The sequence below is a fragment of the Chiloscyllium punctatum genome, chromosome 42 (genome assembly GCF_047496795.1).
Source record: "Chiloscyllium punctatum isolate Juve2018m chromosome 42, sChiPun1.3, whole genome shotgun sequence".
Taxonomy (NCBI): domain Eukaryota; kingdom Metazoa; phylum Chordata; class Chondrichthyes; order Orectolobiformes; family Hemiscylliidae; genus Chiloscyllium; species Chiloscyllium punctatum.
In genome coordinates, this window is record NC_092780.1 from 13,468,670 (window position 1) to 13,486,669 (window position 18,000).

General features: G+C 40.6%; 1 protein-coding gene across 10 annotated transcripts in view; it reads right to left on the reverse strand.

Annotated features, from left to right (window-relative positions):
* The window catches only part of raraa (retinoic acid receptor, alpha a), a 571,472-nt gene that overhangs the window by 475,372 nt on the left and 78,100 nt on the right, over positions 1-18,000 (reverse strand). For all 10 annotated transcript variants that reach the window (XM_072561430.1, XM_072561419.1, XM_072561418.1 and 7 more), the window contains one exon: positions 17,849-17,949. In XM_072561430.1, the coding sequence (XP_072417531.1) occupies positions 17,849-17,858 (10 nt within the window). In that variant the 5' untranslated portion in view covers positions 17,859-17,949. The remainder of the gene's footprint in view (positions 1-17,848; positions 17,950-18,000) is intronic.

Genomic DNA, 18,000 nt, shown 5'->3' on the forward strand with positions numbered 1-18,000 from the left:
CACCCCATCCATGCCCCTCATGATTTTGCAAAGCTCAGTAACGTCAACCCTCAGCCGCCGATGCTCCAGGGAAAATAGCCCCAACTTATTCAGCCTCTCCCTAAACCTCCCTAAAGCTCAAAACCTCCAACCTGGCAACATCTTTGTAAATCTTTTCTGAACCCTTTCAAGTTTAACAACATCTTTCCTCTAACACAGAGGCCAGAATTTAATACAGTATTCCAAAAGTGCCCAGCCAATGTCCTATACAGCCTCAACATGACATCCCACCTCCTATACTCAATGCATTGACTAATAAAGGCAAGTGTACTCCTTCACTACCCTATCTACCTGCAATTCCATTTTCAAGGAACTATGCGCCTGTACCTGGTCAAATAAGCTAACCTGCCCCCCATGAGCATCAATATCTCAAGTTAAATATCTCATTGTGGTTATATACAACCCCAATAATTTTTGATAACATTGTTTTTACCTAGCGATTTTTGAGAAGATTTGTAGCTCAGGTTGATGGTAAGTATGTAAGTTAGCTCGCTGAGCTGGAAGATTTGTTTTCAAACGTTTCGTCACCATAACTAGGTAATATCATCAGAGTCTCTGGTGAAGCGCTGGTGGTTTTTATCTAATGGAAGTTTTGTGCCATACTTATACTACAAAATGGTATTGATGCACAGTGCCCTTAATTATGTGCAGTTTAAAAATGGGCCTCTAAATAGAACATAGTTAAGTGACTGCCTGGCACTGAAAATATTGATATTTTTAATATGTCTATCAGAAACATCCCAAAGCATTTGTACTGAAACAGTGCAAGTGCAAATTCCACTCCACCATAGCCACTACTTGAGTCTCAAGGAAACAGATACCTTGAACAAACAAGATAAGGGGGAGAATCATCTGGGCTCGGAGGTAGGAGGGGAACCTAACGTGGCAGACTGTTGAAATGCCATAAACCACCATGAGTTAAGATGGATGGAAAGGCCCAAACGTTATTGTGTTGTCAGTAAGTCCCTTAAGTAGTCATCCAATGACCTATGGTCTCTTGGTCTGCACTAACCTGTGCATGATCAAGGATGGCCATTGACACAAGCAGTTCTGACAATATTGCCACCTTGTTAATAGTGTATGCATGTTGGACAGTCCAAGTGAAAGGGATATTACATTCTTAAAAGTAAAATAAAAAATGTTAACTAATCTAAAACTGAAAATTGTAATGAATATTATCAGCCAGATGAGATGATACCCTAAACAGTCACTTGAAACTGGACACAGAAAAAAATCTTTACGGATGAGAATGTGAAAGTGGTAACCAGCCATCATTACCTGGACAGCATCACCAAAATAGTTGCTGAAAGCTGACACTAAGTGCAAAAGATGTCAGGTCCAACTGCTTAAATGTAAAATAAATAATCCACAAGCTACTCAGTGGCAGAAAATTAGTTCAACATGACTGCTGTCATTTTCTTTTCAGATTTGCCATAAAGATCACTTTACTCGTTGAGTTTTCAATTTAGCATTTTTATTTTATCAATGTGAATTATGAACGGTAGCATACATCAGCTTTCTTTAGCATTTGTAATAAGAACAGAAACATATTGTTGCTAAAAATGTATCAAAACAATCAAATTGCTTTGCTATGATTTATGACAGACATGCTTTCTTGGACTAACTAGCCTAGATCTGCAATAATGGCATTCTGCTAACTGAGAGCCTCTGAGTCAGATAAAATGGCAGAAAGCAGGCATTGTGACCTTTCAATTTATTCCCCTGGTCTAGAGTGCTATCAACTGATATTATTCGCTGCATTTTCACAGAAATTCAACCATAGTAAGCATATGCACAACAAAAATACCTACACAGGCAAAAAACACTGCCAAATAGCAGTTGAACTTACTTGTACCAATAAATTAAATCAATGATTGGCCCAACACACATAAGGTACTAGTGAAGCCTACAATTCCACTGGAGTATTTTCTCAGCAACTTAACTGGCAAAGGGCTCCCAGCCTTAATTTTCAAACTCTACACTACTATGGTGCTTAGACTATATAAAGGTTGAGCGACCATAAGATGTAGATCATTCAGCCTGTCAATGAGATTCTTGCTGATCTGAAAACCCTCAACTCCACTTTTCTGTCTTTTTACCAAAATCCAATGTCTTTTTTTAAAAAAATTCATCCATAAAATATGGGTGTCGTTGGTTAGGCCACCAGTTATTACCATCTTCAGAGCCAACTTCAAGGGAGGGTCTGGAGTCAGAATTGCTAGTCAAGTGACATTATCACAACAACATCACCTTCCCACTAAAGTTAATCAAATTAATGAGCCAATCCTTTATTCATGCTAATATCCTACCTTAACACCAAGTGTACTTATCTCAGGACTGCTTCCAATGCCAGTATTTATTTCCTTAGTTAAGAGGCCCAAAACTTCACAGTATTCTTGTGTAGTCTACATTTCGCAAGATTCTCTATTTTTGTACTGTATTCTCTCAGAAATAAAAAACAAAAGTCTATTTGCCTTCCTTATCACTCATCAAACTTGGGTGCTAGCTACTGATGTTTCATGCACAAATGGGCGGCACGGTGGCACAGTGGTTAGCACTGCTACCTCACAGCGCCAGAGACCCGGGTTCAATTCCCGCCTCAGGCGACTGACTGTGTGGAGTTTGCACATTCTCCCAGTGTCTGTGTGGGTTTCCTCCGGGTGCTCCGGTTTCCTCCCACAGTCCAAAGATGTCCAGGTCAGGTGAATTGGCCATGCTAAATTGCCCGTAGTGTTAGGTAAGGGGTAGATGTAGGGGTATGGGTGGGTTGCGCTTCGGCGGGGCGGTGTGGACTTGTTGGGCCGAAGGGCCTGTTTCCACACTGTAAGTAATCTAATCTAATCTAAAAAAAAATCCCAAATCCCTTTGTACTGCAGCTTTCCGCAGTCTTTTTCCAATTAAATACTATTCAGCTTCTCTATTCTTCCTGCTGAAATGCACATTATATTCCATCTGCCAAATGAATGACAGATTCATCCACACTATGAATCTGTCTGAATTCTCTAAAGACTGTGTATCATCCTCACTACTTGTCTTCCCACCTATTTTTGTGTTATCTGCAAAATCGGCTAAAATACTTCCATTTTCCTCATCCAATTCATTAATATATTAGGTAAGTCATTATGGCCCCAGCACACTATCTTTGTGACAGAAGTTACAGGTTACCACCTTGAAAATGCTCCCCGTATCCCAACTCACTGTCTTCTGTAAGTTAACCAGTTCTCTATCTATTCTGTAATGCTACAACCAACAATATGGGATTCTCATCTTATTAAGTAGCCTTGTGTATGGTACCTTATTGAAAATCTTTGGAAATCCAAATAAATTGCATCTACTGGTTCCCCATTTATCTATCTTGCTTGCTACCTCCTCAAGGAATTCTAATAAATTTGTCAGAAATGATTTCCCCTTCATGACATCATGCTGACTCTGCTTGATTATTTTATTAATTTCCAAATGCTACACTATTATAATGGGGTCTAACATAGCGAGGTAGAGAGAATGAGAGAGAGTTTAACAGAAGAATTTTATTTTAGAAAGACATGATCATTGCTTGGTATATGAGTTTTACCTGAGAAACTCATTGCTGAAGACTATGGAAAGAAAACAATGATATAACTGAACGTTAGTCCCTTTAATAGAATAATAACAAATTCCATTTTCAGCTCTCCATTCACACTACAATTCCTCTCGAGCTGAAATCCTGGTAGCATCAAAAGCCCATGTATTGCAAACATATAACACTGTACTAAGATATATGGTATAGATTCACTAGGATTGAAGAGGAAACACTCAAGATACTGCAATTACTTCCCAGTGAACAAGAAGCAATATAACAGGCACTTTAAAACAAGTTTTAATGAGGATACAAGAATAATAGGGCATTTGAGGGACTTAATAAATAGGTTAGTTAAGTGTCTCAAAAGTCCCACTTGTCTTCATTGCTTAATGCAGCATAATCCTGGTAAAGTAAAACAGTACTCCATGAACACAAATAATGCGTTTAAGAATTGTTCTCGTGACTAATTTATTGCCCTACAAATGTTGGTTTCAGTACAATTATACACACCTGAAACCAAGTCAAAACATATATTGGTGGCATTTTAAGGCCCTTGTGGCACAGTAGTAGTGCTCCTACATCTTGTTCGGGAGGCCTGAGCTCAATTTACACCTGCTCCTGAGATCATAGAGCCATACAGCACAGAAACAGATCCTTTGGTCCAACCAGTCCATGCCGAACAAAGTCCCAAACTAAACTCCTCCCATCTGCCTGCTCCTGTCTCATATCCCTCCAAACTTTTCCTATTCGTGTATCTATCCAAATATCCTTTAAATGGTGTATCCACCACTATCTCACAAATTTTATTCCACCTGCGAACCACCCTCTGTCTCAAAAAAATTTGCCCATCTATGAACAGGTTAATAAAGAAAAATACTAACATGAACATTCATATTAATGGTTCTATGCAAGTCAGGATCGACATTTGTAAAATGCTTGGTAAAAAGAGGGTTCTTACAACAGTGTCTCCATCTCTGAGCTGGGAGACCGGGGCGGGGGGGGGTTCGAGTTCTAACTACTCGAGAGGTGTACAAAAGTAGCTCTGAATAGGATGATTTTAAAAATCTACAGATGGCCTTTTTCAGGCTCTTGTGGTGCAATGGTAGTGTCTCTACCTCTGGACCAGGTTCAGGTCCCAGCTGTACTTGAGGTCATAGAGTCATACAGCGCAGAAACAGACCCTTGATCCAACTAGTTTGCGCTGACCAGATATCCCAATCTGACCTAGTCCCATTTGTCAGCTATTGGCCCATATCCCTCCAAACCCTTCCTATTCAGATACACATAAAAGTGTTGTAACTGTATCCATCTCCACCACTTCCTCTGGCAGCTTGTTCTACCCTCTGCATGAAAAAGTGATCTCTCTGGTGCCTTTTAAATCTTTCCCCTCTTCTTTAAACCCATATGCTCTTGTTTAGACCCCTCACCCTTGGAAAAAGACCTTGGCTACTCACCCTATTGATGCCCCTCTTGAAACAATTAAAAAATACCCACGCCAAAAGACAGAAAAGAGTCAGTTAGATAAGAAGATTACAGATTCCTGTTCAGTAATCGTGGCTACAACAGCTAAAGTTGTGACACCACACCGTAAGCCAAATATCATGCATTTAAACCACATCAGAGTCTGACAGTTTTACAGCACAGAAACAGGCCCTTTGGCCAAATCTGTCCATACTGGTCATCAAGCTCAATCGACTCCAGTCCCATTTTCAGCACTTGGCCCTCAGCCTTGCAAAATTTAGGGCTTCAAGTGATCATCTAAATACTTTTTGAATGTTGTGATGGCTCCTGCATTCTTACGTCCTTCCAAGGAGTGAGTTCCAGGTGCCCAATCATCTTCTAGGTGAAAAATTTTTTCTTATTCTCCTCTAACCTCTTGCCTTTCATCCTAAATTTATGCCCTCTGGTTACTAATACCTCCACAAAAAGGAAAGGTTTCTTCCTATTTACCCTACCTATGCCTCTCATAATTTTATCCACCTTAGTCATGTGCCCCTTAGCCTTCCATGCTCTAATGAAAACTCCAGTCCATCTAGTCTCTTTTCATAACTGAAACACTCCAGCTAAGACAACATCCTGAATCTCCTCTGCACTCTCTGTAGTGCAAACACAGCCTTCCTATAATAAGGGTTCTCTCAAGGTTAACATGCAGGTTCAGTTGGCAGTTAAGAAAGCAAATGCAATGTTACCATTCATTTTGAGAGGGCTAGAATACAGAGCAGGGATGTACTGCTGAGGCTGGAGAAGGCTATGGTCAGAATGTATTTGGAATAACATGAGCAGTTTTGGGCCCCATATCTAAGGGAAGATGTACTGGCATTGGAGGGGATCTAGAGGAGGTTTATAAGCAGGAATAAAGGGCTAGTCATATAAGGAGCCTTTAAGAACTCAGGGTCTATACTTGATAGAGTTTAGGAGGACAAGGGGCAATCTCATTGAAAGGTACAGAATATTGAATGGCTTGGGTAGAGTGGAAGCGGAGATGATGTTCCCACTAGAGGGAGAGACAAGGACCAGAGGGCACAGCCACAGAGTGAAGGGATGACATTTAGAATTGGGATGAAAGGAATTTCTTCAGCCAGATGGTGTTGAATCTGTGGAACACATTGCCACAGAAGGTTGTGGAACCCAAGTCACTGAACATCTTTAAGACAAAATTACAGTAGATAGGTTCTTGATAACTTAGGAGAGAAGGCAGGAGAATGGGGTTGAGAATCATATCAAAACGCAGAGCAAACTCGATGGGCCGAAGGGCCTAATTCTACTCCTATATCTTATGATCTGAATGAATGTGCCACCCAATTGTGCAAAATTCAAAAATGGAAAATAAATTCTAACTGACAGTCATTTTATATCAGGAAGTAATAAAGGCAATAGCTGCCTATTTACACTGCAAAATCCTTATTAGCATTTTTTCTTTATTCTTTCATGGTAAGTGGCCACACCTGGCAAGACAAAGCTTTGTTGCCAATCTCCAATTGTCCTTGAATTGGTTTCAAAGAGGTTTTCAGAGTCATAAAATGTGGTGCAGGAAAAGCACAGCAGATCAGGCAGCATCTGAGGAGCAGGAGAATTTTGGGAATAAGACCTTCTTCCGGGATGTGACGGGGGATTGGGGGGGAGAGGAAGTTGCTGGGAAAGTGATAGTTTGATTGTCACAAAGCTGTTCCTGAGCTACAAATCTTGTCAAGGAATCTTGATTTTTTTTTGGAGGGGTCATAAAACAACCCAGACTCCAAATCAGATGAAAAGGGTATTGGAAGGCCATTTTGTGTACACATAAACAAATGAGTCTTCAGACCAAAAGATTGAAAGGTATTTTAAAAAGCTGGTATAGTCAAGGGGGGGGCGTGGCCAGCTCTCTAGATGTGCAGTTCAGCAGTTATGTGTGGGAAGAAAGGCTGTTGGAGTCAGTACTAGAACTTCTCTCTCTCTCCTTCTGCCCTTCTAACTTTGACTTGTAAACCTCTGTTTCAGTTTTACTCTGTGTTTAAGGGATTTGTTTATTGGGACTGTTGTCTATTTTCAGAACAGCATAATTAAGTCTAGTTTAACAGACTGAGTTCTGGGGATATTTTGTATCTTGTTCTTTGCATTTCATCTTGTAATTTTATGAATAAATTTTTGTCTGTTTTAAAACCTGGTAGTCAACCTATCTAACTTACTCTGGGTAATTTTCACTATACACTTACCAAAACAAATAGCAAAGTTACAGTCTGGGCTGCCTACTTAAGAATGTTTTGAGTGGTCTGGCCTAGTCCATAATAGGACGCAGGTGGGGGGTGATTGCGACAGGTCGGTGGGAAGGGGTGGAGCGGATAGTTGGAGGGAAGACGGGACAGGTGGAACAGGTCATGACAGCAGTGCAGAGTTGGAGGGTTGGATCTGGGATGAGGTGTAGGGAGGAGAGATTTGGAAACTAGTGAAATTGATGTTGATGCCGAGTGGTTGTAGAATCCCAAGGTGAAAGATGAGGCGCTCTTCCTCCAGTCATCGGGGTGGGGAGGCAAATATGTCTCTGGTGGTGGGGTTTGATTGTAGGTCACGGAACTGGCAGAGGATAATGCACTGTATCCAGATATTAGTGGGGTGGAAGGTGAGAACCGGAGGGGGTCTATCCTTGTTGTGGTTGGAGGGGTGGGGTTCAAGGGCAGAGGTGTGGGAAATGGAGGAGATGTGCTTTTCACATCTGCCAGAAATTTTCTTGCACATCCACCCACCTCATCTACTGTGTCCGTTGCTCTCGATGTGGTTTCCTCTACATCAGGGAGACAGATTGCCAAGTCGTGGAGCATTTCAGAGAACATCTCTGGGACACACACACCTAACAATCCCGCCTCCCTGTGGCTGACCACTTCAACTCCCCCTCCCACTCCACCAAGGACATGCAAGTCCTGGGCCTCTTTCACCATCAAATCTAAGCCAACCGATACCTGGAGGAAGAATGCCTCATCTTCCACCTTAAGACCATTCAACATGGCACCAACATGAATTTCACTAGTTTCCAAATCGCCCCTCCTCCCCAATTCATCCCAGATCCAATCCTCCAATTCGGCACCGCCCTCTTAGCCTATCCCACCTGTCCATCTTCCATCCCATCTATCCGCTCCACTGACCTATCTCAATCACCTCCCTTCCGCATCCACCTATCACCTTCCTCACTTTCTCTGGGTCATTTCAGAGAACAGTTAAGACTCAACCAAATTTCTTCAGGTCTGAAGTTACACTGGTGGCATTTGTGACTTATGTGTACTTGACATCAGGTCGAGGATAAGGGGTTGATTGCGGTGGTGTCTGCAGAGTAGGTCTCTCTGGCTGTCATTCCTCCACCATACTTGCCTTACCACCTCTGTCGAAGAAATGATGCACCTCTTCATGCTAATGCCAAAATGGCTGATAAAACAGCCACTAATACGTGCACAGATGTGATATCATTTGGAGACAACAGTATGTTCCTGCACACACTTGCCTGTTACTCCACATGGTGGTAGTATTAAAGGTAAATGGGAGTCTTTTACAACACTCAAACTATCATCAATTGCTATTTGTCATAGTCACCACTACTGAAATTCACTTTATATTTCAGGCTTATTCATTGAATTAAAACTCCAATGGTTGGCCTCATGGTATGTGAGCCAAAGTCCACACAGCCTGGACCTTTGATTAATATCCAGTGACAGTATCACTATGCCACTGTAATAATCAAGTTGAAAGGCCTGTCTCAAAGACTGGTCCAGGAACAGTTTTATGTAGTCACACTCAGAATTATATCTATGAGTCAACATCCTGGATTTACTCAGCATAATCCTGTCCCAAGGAGAAATGCCTCGAGCATGAGATGCTCCTTGGAATCCTGACAAATTGTCTCCAAAACCAAGTCGTCAGTCCAATTTCACTTGACTGAATCTTTTGAGGGGAGGATGAGCTAGCCAGATCTTCAAAGTGAAGTGTTGATCTTGTAATTACCAACATACTCATTACTTTATTTTTGTTCAGGTGTAAAACTTGATGTGGAATGTGGTTTTCTGTATGGTGGCCCATGTAACACATACCACAGTCAATCTTGAAATGCATTTACAAGGCTAACTATTTTCAAGGCTAGCTACTTACAATGCAATGGGACCACAGATTTACAGAGTCTGAGTTCTATGCTTTGTGAAGTATTTACAATGAATCCATGAGAGATTGTGACTGAAGGTGAGGCAGACAGGTACATGTGACATTCCAATACAGTACAAAGACACATTATATAACTATTTTAAAGAGACAAACCTGTCAGGTCTCTAATCTCTGCCAGAATACGACATTACCTTTTCACCTTTTAAGGACAGGGACCATTTTTTCCGATAAACACATACAAGATGTTTACCGATATACTCTGTCTACACATTCAGTTAATATCTTGGTGGATGTACATGACCACAGTTAGTCCTTCTACAGCATCCTGACCCAGTGATGTGGATTCACTTTGCAGTGTGCCATCTGTAGTCATGGATGGATGCATCTCATTTAGTGTAAATGTTTTGTTGTTGTCTGGCATGATATCTTCAGTGACTGAGTCGTCATTCTGTGTGATGAGTGGTTGATGAATTGCAGTTTGGATATATTATCCATTTTAGTGCAGGACTTAACCATTGCTCACTATAGCTTCATGTGATCAAGGCTGAACACAGTGATGTAGTACTTTTCCATGTACCAATGGGGTTGAGTACGTTTCAACTCTCATGTTTTGTCCTGGTTCAAATTATGATAATTCCCTGCATGCATGTTGATTAGGCTCTAGCACAACATTCTGACTTCTTTCCATTAATGACTCTTGCACTGTTTGGATGGTAAGAGTTGGGAGGCAAGAAATGTGTGGATGTATCCCAAATATGGCAGCTGCTGATCACCTAGAGGAGTAGTACATGGATTTAACAAAGCTATCTGAAATTATTGGCAAATCGCTTTACATGTAATGAACATGGATTTTATGATATAAGCAAAGTGTTCTGCATGACGTTTTGACTGAGGGTAGTGAGGAGAAGAAATAAAATGTTCAACATCTCCATTTTCTTCACAACTTAGAAGGGTGCACCACATATGGCAGACCACTATGGGATACAATTTGTTGAGACACACTGAACATACTGAATACAGCAGTTAATGTACAAAAAGCCACTGCACTTGTGGTTTCTTTGATTTGATACAAAAAAAGGCAATTTGGTGAATTAGTCGTTAACCAGAATGCAATTCTGCTCTTGAACCTGGAAAACATGAGTTACAATCTTCCACAATGGCTCACAAGGAATCTTGTGTGAAAGGAAAGATTCTCTGTAACAGAAGTGTCACACCATGTAACACCATTTGATGCATTGCATATTCACTGGCTCTCCAAATGCTCATCATGACTTGATGCCATTCTTATCCCATTTCCCCATACTGATGCACATTGTTTCCATAAATTGTTGGTTGGCATTGATATCTTTCACATAACTTGATTAGATGATTGAGGCCTTTATTGATGCTGGACCAATACACAGATTCACAAACCAATCTCTTTGCTTATTCTGCATTCCATGTATAAAATCTAGCATGTCTTGACAGTTTACGGATTTAAAATTCATTTTCATTTGAAAATTACATGCTTAGACAACCCTAGTTGGTCTCTGAATAACCAGAATGAATGTACTAGCTCAGGACTGGTGAATGTGTTTAGGCCATCAGAAGATGACTCTTTTTGAGTTGTTGTAGCTGATCATCATCCGATAGGTTTTGCCAAACCTGCTGTTTGGTTGTGGCCAAAATGTATAAAATGGTTACTAAAAGCCTCTCTTCTAGTTCAGTTTCAATAATAGTCATTGCAAGGAATATTTTTGTCCTAAGCAAGGTTTGGAAGTCAAGAGATAGCAATTTAGGAACTTAGGTTGCACTGCACTCATAAATCGTGCCCTTGCATCTTCACAAGTAGACATTGTAGTAATGGAGACACATTGTGAGAGGTATTGTCAGTTTGGAATGGATCATGGTTAGCACGAATAACAAAATACTTGTCAAATAGATATCTTTGTATCCTGCAAACTAGAACAAGAGTCTTTCTTTCAATTAGCCTGAACAGTCATTAGGACATTACAACCAAACCCAATACAGGTGCAGACAGACTTTCAGACTTTTCTATGTTATATCTATTTCCAATGTGGTGAGCTTGTTGGGATTATAGCAGTGAAATATATACTTATTGGATGATAAAGTATTATTGGGAGATCAAAAATATGCTTGTGATATTCCTGCTATACATATGGAACACTATGCAGAGAAGATTTTGAAGAGAAGATACTTTGGTCACAAAGTCGAGAGTATCAAAGGTTAGACCAGAGGCATCTCTGTCTTGTGTTGTGGACATCTTCTGTAAATATTCTACTTTGGTCTGATTAGGTCAAATACTGGTTGATGAGTAGATTGAATTAGTGAAATTGATTTGGTTCATGTTGATTTGTCACTTATTATCATTGAAAACAAAGATCATGTTTCCTTGTTGCTGTCATGCTAACATTTTATTCTTCCAAGAACTGGAATGTTATCTGTGAAACAGAGACAACCTGGTAGATTCTCAATGACACTAACCATTTGTTTTAGAATATACCATTGCTGATAGACAATCCAAATGGGAATTTGAGGAAACAGAATTTACCAGAAGGTATTCTAAAAGTCATCAGTTCTCATGACTCTGAAGAAAGATGAATGGACCAATATCCATTCTTGATACTAAGCTTGGTACCTGAGAATTTAGGATAAAGCTCTTCCAGGTTTGGAATACCATGTACACATCTATTCAGTGTATTGTTCAATTGCCTTGGATATAAACATACAGGTACTGTACCATCTTTTTATCAAAGCGCATGCAGCATGGTGGCTCAGTGGTTAGTACTGCAGCCCCACAGCACTAACCTCAATTCCAGCCTTAGCCATCTGTCTGTGTGGAGTTTGTGCATTCTCCCTGTGTCTACGTGGGTTTCTTCTGGGTGCTCCAGTTTCCTCCCACAATCCAAAGATTAGGTTGATTGGCCATGCTAAATTGCCCGTAGTATTAGGTGCATTTGTCAGGGAAAATGTACAGAAATAAGGACGGGTGACTCTTCAGAGGGTCAGTGTGGAGCTGTTGGGCCAAAAGGCCTGTTCCCGCACTGTAGGCATTCTAAGTTCAATAGCACTGCACTAATCAGTATGATGTGTGACCTTACAAATAATGTTGCCTTGTACCATGGAATACAGTTTCAGTTTGATCTTTTCTTGATTGTGAATGCTGCATTTAGAGGGAGTGTCAAAAGCGGATTAGGCATCATCTTTCAGATGTAACAGCTTTAAAGTTACCGATAGCATCAAACCTGGTCACATCACATCTGATTAAAGGCTAGTCAAGTGATGGATCCATTTGATGTTGCACACTAGAATCTTTCACTTTCCAACTTTGTCACGTTATGGATCAACATGTGGATCCATGAATACAAGTAGACCAATAACAGGTGGTCCATCTGTTTCAGCCATGTAAAATATTTCAGGTGTCAATCCTGAGGAGCTATACTCGCATTTAAGACAGATAATGCAAATGCATGGGATGTCAGATCTGTTGTAAGCAGTTAGCGTATCTTGAGTAGACTGTAGCACACTGCTAGTTTCCTGAGTCTTTTACATGTAAAATGCAAAAAGAGTTAATACTTACAATTCCACCAATGTCAATCTCAGCAAAATGTGCATGTTGTCCATTCATTTTGGAGTGTTTCAAGTTGATGGAGGCAAAGGTTTCAGTTTTTCTGGAGACATCCTCGCAACATGTTAAGTGGCCACGTACTGTTTGCAAGCTGTAATGCTGCAATTACCTCTTGGACTGACTGACATGCTTGTTTGCCATGGACAGAACTTTGGAAACCTATTTCACATTATTTCTTGCTCCATCTTCTTGACGTGCTGCTGACAAGCAATTTAGGATTCTGACTAGATTTTCTACCCATTTAAACATAAAGACCTTTTTTAGAACATAGATTGCATATGTCACAAAACACTGGACACCATCTTGATTGGGAGGTTGCAGGTTTGAAAAGTGCTGTCAGAAGGTCTTTGATAAGTTACTACAGAGTACTTTGAAGATGGAATAGCCAGCTGTCAGTGTGTATCAGCAATAGAGGAAGTGAACGTTGAAGTTGGTAGATGGGGTGTGAAACAAGTGGGCTGCCTTGTCTGGGGAATCATGCTTCTAGAGTATTGTTGGAGCTGCACCCATCCAAGAAAGTGAAAAGAATTCCAACACACACCTGACTCGTGCCTTGCAGATGGTGCACAGGCACTGGGGAGATAAATGGTGAGTTATCCAAATCTGTGACTTGCTCTTATAGCCTCAAAATTGACAAGGCTAGTTAAGTTCAGCTTCTGGTCAATGATAATTCCAGAAATGTTGATAATGAAGCTTTCAGTGATAGCAATGCCACTGAATGTCAATTGTGTTCTCTCTCATTGGAGATGGAGATTCCTCACTTGAGAATGTCATTGATGAAGCTGTTAAACATGCTTCAGCCAAAGATACTATCCCGAGGAACTCCTGCAGTGAAGTCCTGGGACTGAGGTGATTCACCTCCACTATTGAAACCACCCACCTTTCTGCTAAATATCATTAACCAATGGAGTATTTTCCATCACGCCTCGCCTCAATTGCTACTGACTCCAGTTATGCGAGGGATGCTTGATGCCATCCTCTGTCAAATGTAACGGTGATATCAAGGTCACTCATGTTTACCTCGAGATTGCAGCTCTTTAGTCATTGTTTAGGCAAAGGCTGAACTGAGGTCAGGAGCCAAGTGGTAAAGGCAGAGGAGGAACTGAGTGACAATGAGCAGGTTATTGCCAAGTAATTGATAGCATTGTCAATGACCCATTCAATCACTTTGCTGATGATCAAAAGTAGACTGATGAGGCAGTAACTGGCCAGGTTGAACTTATCCTGGCTTTTGAGTACAGGACACATCTGGACAATTATTGCCTGCTGGATAGTTGTGTGGAACAGCTTGGTTATGGGTATATCTCATTCTGGAGCATGTCTTCAATACTATTGCTAGAATGCTGTCTGGGCTCAATCTTTGCAGTATCCCATTCCTTGAGCTGATCTTGATAACACATGAAGTGAATCAAAGTGGCTGAAGACTAGCACTTGTGATGTTTGGGACCTCAAGAAGAGGCCAAGATAGATTATCCTCTTGGCTTATAGCGGAAGATACCTGGAAATGCTTCAGTTTGTCTTCTGCACTGATATCCTGGACACCTCCATCATTAAGCATGAAGATATCAGTGAAGCCTCTCCCTCTCATAATTGTTTACTTCTCTATCCACCATTCAGGATTGGATTTGACATAACTGCAGAGCTTAGTTTTGATCTAATAGTTGTGGAATCTCTTAGCTCTGTCCATTCCATGCAGTTTCCAATGTTTGGCATGAAAGTGTGTGGTTTTTATATCTAATGCTGCATGCTCATCGGCAGGTAGATGCACTGGTTCACATAAATTCTGGAGGATGGAGCTAGGTGGTCATTGAGATCTGTCTTTCGTGTAACCTCAAGTGCATAACACCCTTAGCTACATCAAAAGTCAAGAAATCTCAAAGTCTTCCAATAATCTCAAAATTCTACTACAGATCTCTTTACAATATACTTTCTTAAATTGCATAACTTCAGAACCTTGAATGTCCCCATTACGTGAAGCATGGTAGATGACTGATCATAAGTTTACCATAGTCCCAGAGGACCACAGGCTGCTCTCTCATTAGAGAGAGAGAAAACCAGTGGTGGTTTAATCCAAGGGTCACTACACATCAGGTGAGCAGTGAGATTGAGAAGGAGGGACCTTCCTGGTAATTTCATCCAGTGCAGAAAATGAACTCATGCTCTTCACATCACTGCATTGCAAGCCAGCTGTTAGGCAGTTCTTGCACTAGTACAACCACAGATTTCTGGCCAATTCTTGGATTACTTCTCTATGCCAAGTGAGCCCTTCATTAAGAACAACAGTACATATTTCAATACCAAAATGTACAAAAGTAACTATGCCCAAAACACACAATCATTTCTGTTTCACCTTATTCCAAATTGTCCTGTGTGAAAACAGAGAAAACAGTCTGAATGATATGTTGCAAATTAAAAGATTTGCATGTGTTGCAATCACACCGTTACAGTTGGGTGATTCCCACAAAGTGACTAACCACATGAATATTAAAAGATAACAACTGCTAAAGCATAAATAACTGCTTCAAGCCCAATAAACCTATACCTGGTACTTCAAAACTTTACATGAAACATGTATTTTGGAAACTTGAATATACACACACTAAGATGGAATCTACATGAACCCTTATAGTTAATAATTTCTAAATTTACAAAATTACAAAAATATGTGAGAATTAGAAGTTCCAACCAAAACAATAGATAAAGGACTAATTTAGAGATATTAGCCACAAATGTCACTTAACGAAGGTAGTGGATCGCGCTATACAACAAAATTAGAAAATACAAACATGTTACGGATGCGCAGGATCACCTATTTAAAAAGGTAAAGGAACAAAAAGAAATGTACTATATTAAATCAAATCAAAGCAAATACTGAAGTTGCAAAAATAGAGTGTGAAGTTGCTGGGCACGGAAAATCGAGCTTTAACTTGCACTTCTAGGACAAATGGTTAGCATACTTTCTCTATTAAGATAGTTCTCTTTCAGAGCGTCATATTAAGTTTTCATTCCCGTACATGCTAAAGAAAACCAACACTAGAGTGTGTACAGAGCAAGGATGTCTGGCTGATAACAAAGTTTAGTGACCTTGGTCATAAGGTCATGTTTCAAGAGTCAGGACATTCATTTTGAAGAAATGCTGGCTTAAAGTTGATAAGTTGATTTTTTTTTAGATAATGAGGGCCAGGATACAGACATGTTTAGAAAAGTGATCTGAGAGAGTTCTGAGGATTTAAGTCCAAGAATATGACATTATAATTTGTTCCTAATAGATTGTATGAGCTTGTGAAGATTAGTCACTGGACCTGAAACTTTAATTTTACTTTCTCTACACAGATGCTGCCATACCTGCTGAGTTTCCCCAGTAATTTCTGTTTTGTTTCTGATTTTCAGCATCTGCAGTTCTTTAGTTTTTTTTTCTGTTAAACTGTATGAGTTTCTAGTTAATCATGTAACAAATCTGTTTGGATATGGTCACACCTCTGCAGCAGATGAGATTTGAAGCTGGACCTTCTGACCCAGAGATAAGGACACTGTCATTGTGCCATAAGACAGTGTCTTGGTTAATTGCTCGACCACAGTATTTTATTCCTCTTTATCTTCATTTGGTTCTTCTTACAGAGCTGCTGGGTAGTAAGTGAATTCTGTGCTACATTTCACAACTAACTAAGTGGAACAAATGTATTGAGCTTAATGACATTGGAGGCCAAAGAATAAAAAAACCAAGATCAGTAGAGAGAAACCGGAACAAATACCGACATTTGGTATCCAATGTACAAGCAACAAACTCATAGTAGATAAAGAAATCTTCAGGCTCATTTCTTTGGCCTGAATTTTATGGTCAGTAACAAAATGGCACCAACTGTGGATCTCAAGGGAAGCTACAAATACATCGGGATCTCTGTGACATGGATTTCAATTTCCTCATTTCAAGAAGGAGTTTAGCACCAATTCAACTGGATCGCCAAGTGTCCAGAATTGGGGATGTCATCAAGTATGATAAAAAGTCAATTTTGTTTAAGTAAACAAAATGGACAGTAAACAAGAATGCACAACAAACACAGAATCTCTTTACTTTCAACTTCAAATTTTCCAGATAGTGAAATAAATTATTAGAACACACACACTACCATTGATTGCAATCTGGGGCAATACAAAATCACTTCCTTCCACACATCCGACAGAGATTTACTTGTACTTCCACATACGTCATCTACTGTGTCCATTGCTCTCAATGTGGCCTCCTCTATATTGGGGAGACAGGAAGCCAACTTGCAGAACAACTCCACCGCCCTGTGGCCGAACACTTTAACTCTCCCTCCCACTCTGCCAAGGAAATCCAAGTCCTGGGCCTCCTCCACCGCCAAACTCTAGCCACCCGATGCCAGGAGGAAGAACGCCTCATCTTCTACCTTGTACCCTCCAGCCACATGGGATCAATGTGTATTTCACCAGTTTCCCCATTTCCTCTCCCCACACCTTATCCCAGATCCAACCTTTCAACTCGGCACCGTCCTCTTGCACTGTCCTACCTGTCCATCTTCCTTCCCACCTATCCACTCCATCCTCCTCTCTGACATATCACCATTACCCCCACTTCATCTACCTATTTCATTCCCAGCTACCTTACCCCCAGCCCCACCCCCTCCCCTTAATCTCTCAGCCCCGATGAGCCACTCCCCCAATCCTGATGAAGAGCTCATGCTCGAAACATCGACTCTGCTGCTCTTCGGGTGCTGCCTGAGCGGCTATACTTTTCCAGCACTGCATTTTTTGACTCTAATCTCCAACATCTGCAGCCCTCACTTTCTCCTAATACAAAATCACTGACAGTGATTTCTGGATTACTGTATTTATCTAAACACACAGACTCCATCAGTTGCTTTGGTTTCCGAACAGATGTGACTGTACATGGGTAGTTTTGCCATTGATACTAACATAAAAAGAGCCAATAGGCTTTGCTAAGCTCTCATAATAAACATGACATTTAATTTCTGTTTGCTTACCTGAGTGCATGTGCTCTCAAATGAAATGGTACAGTCAATTCGGAGACAAAATCAAAGCAGACATCAACAGCTCATTATTGATTCTTGTAAAGTTTCAAATGCTGCAGAGAAAGAAAGAGGAGAAACTGAATCAATATTGACATCTTGAGGTC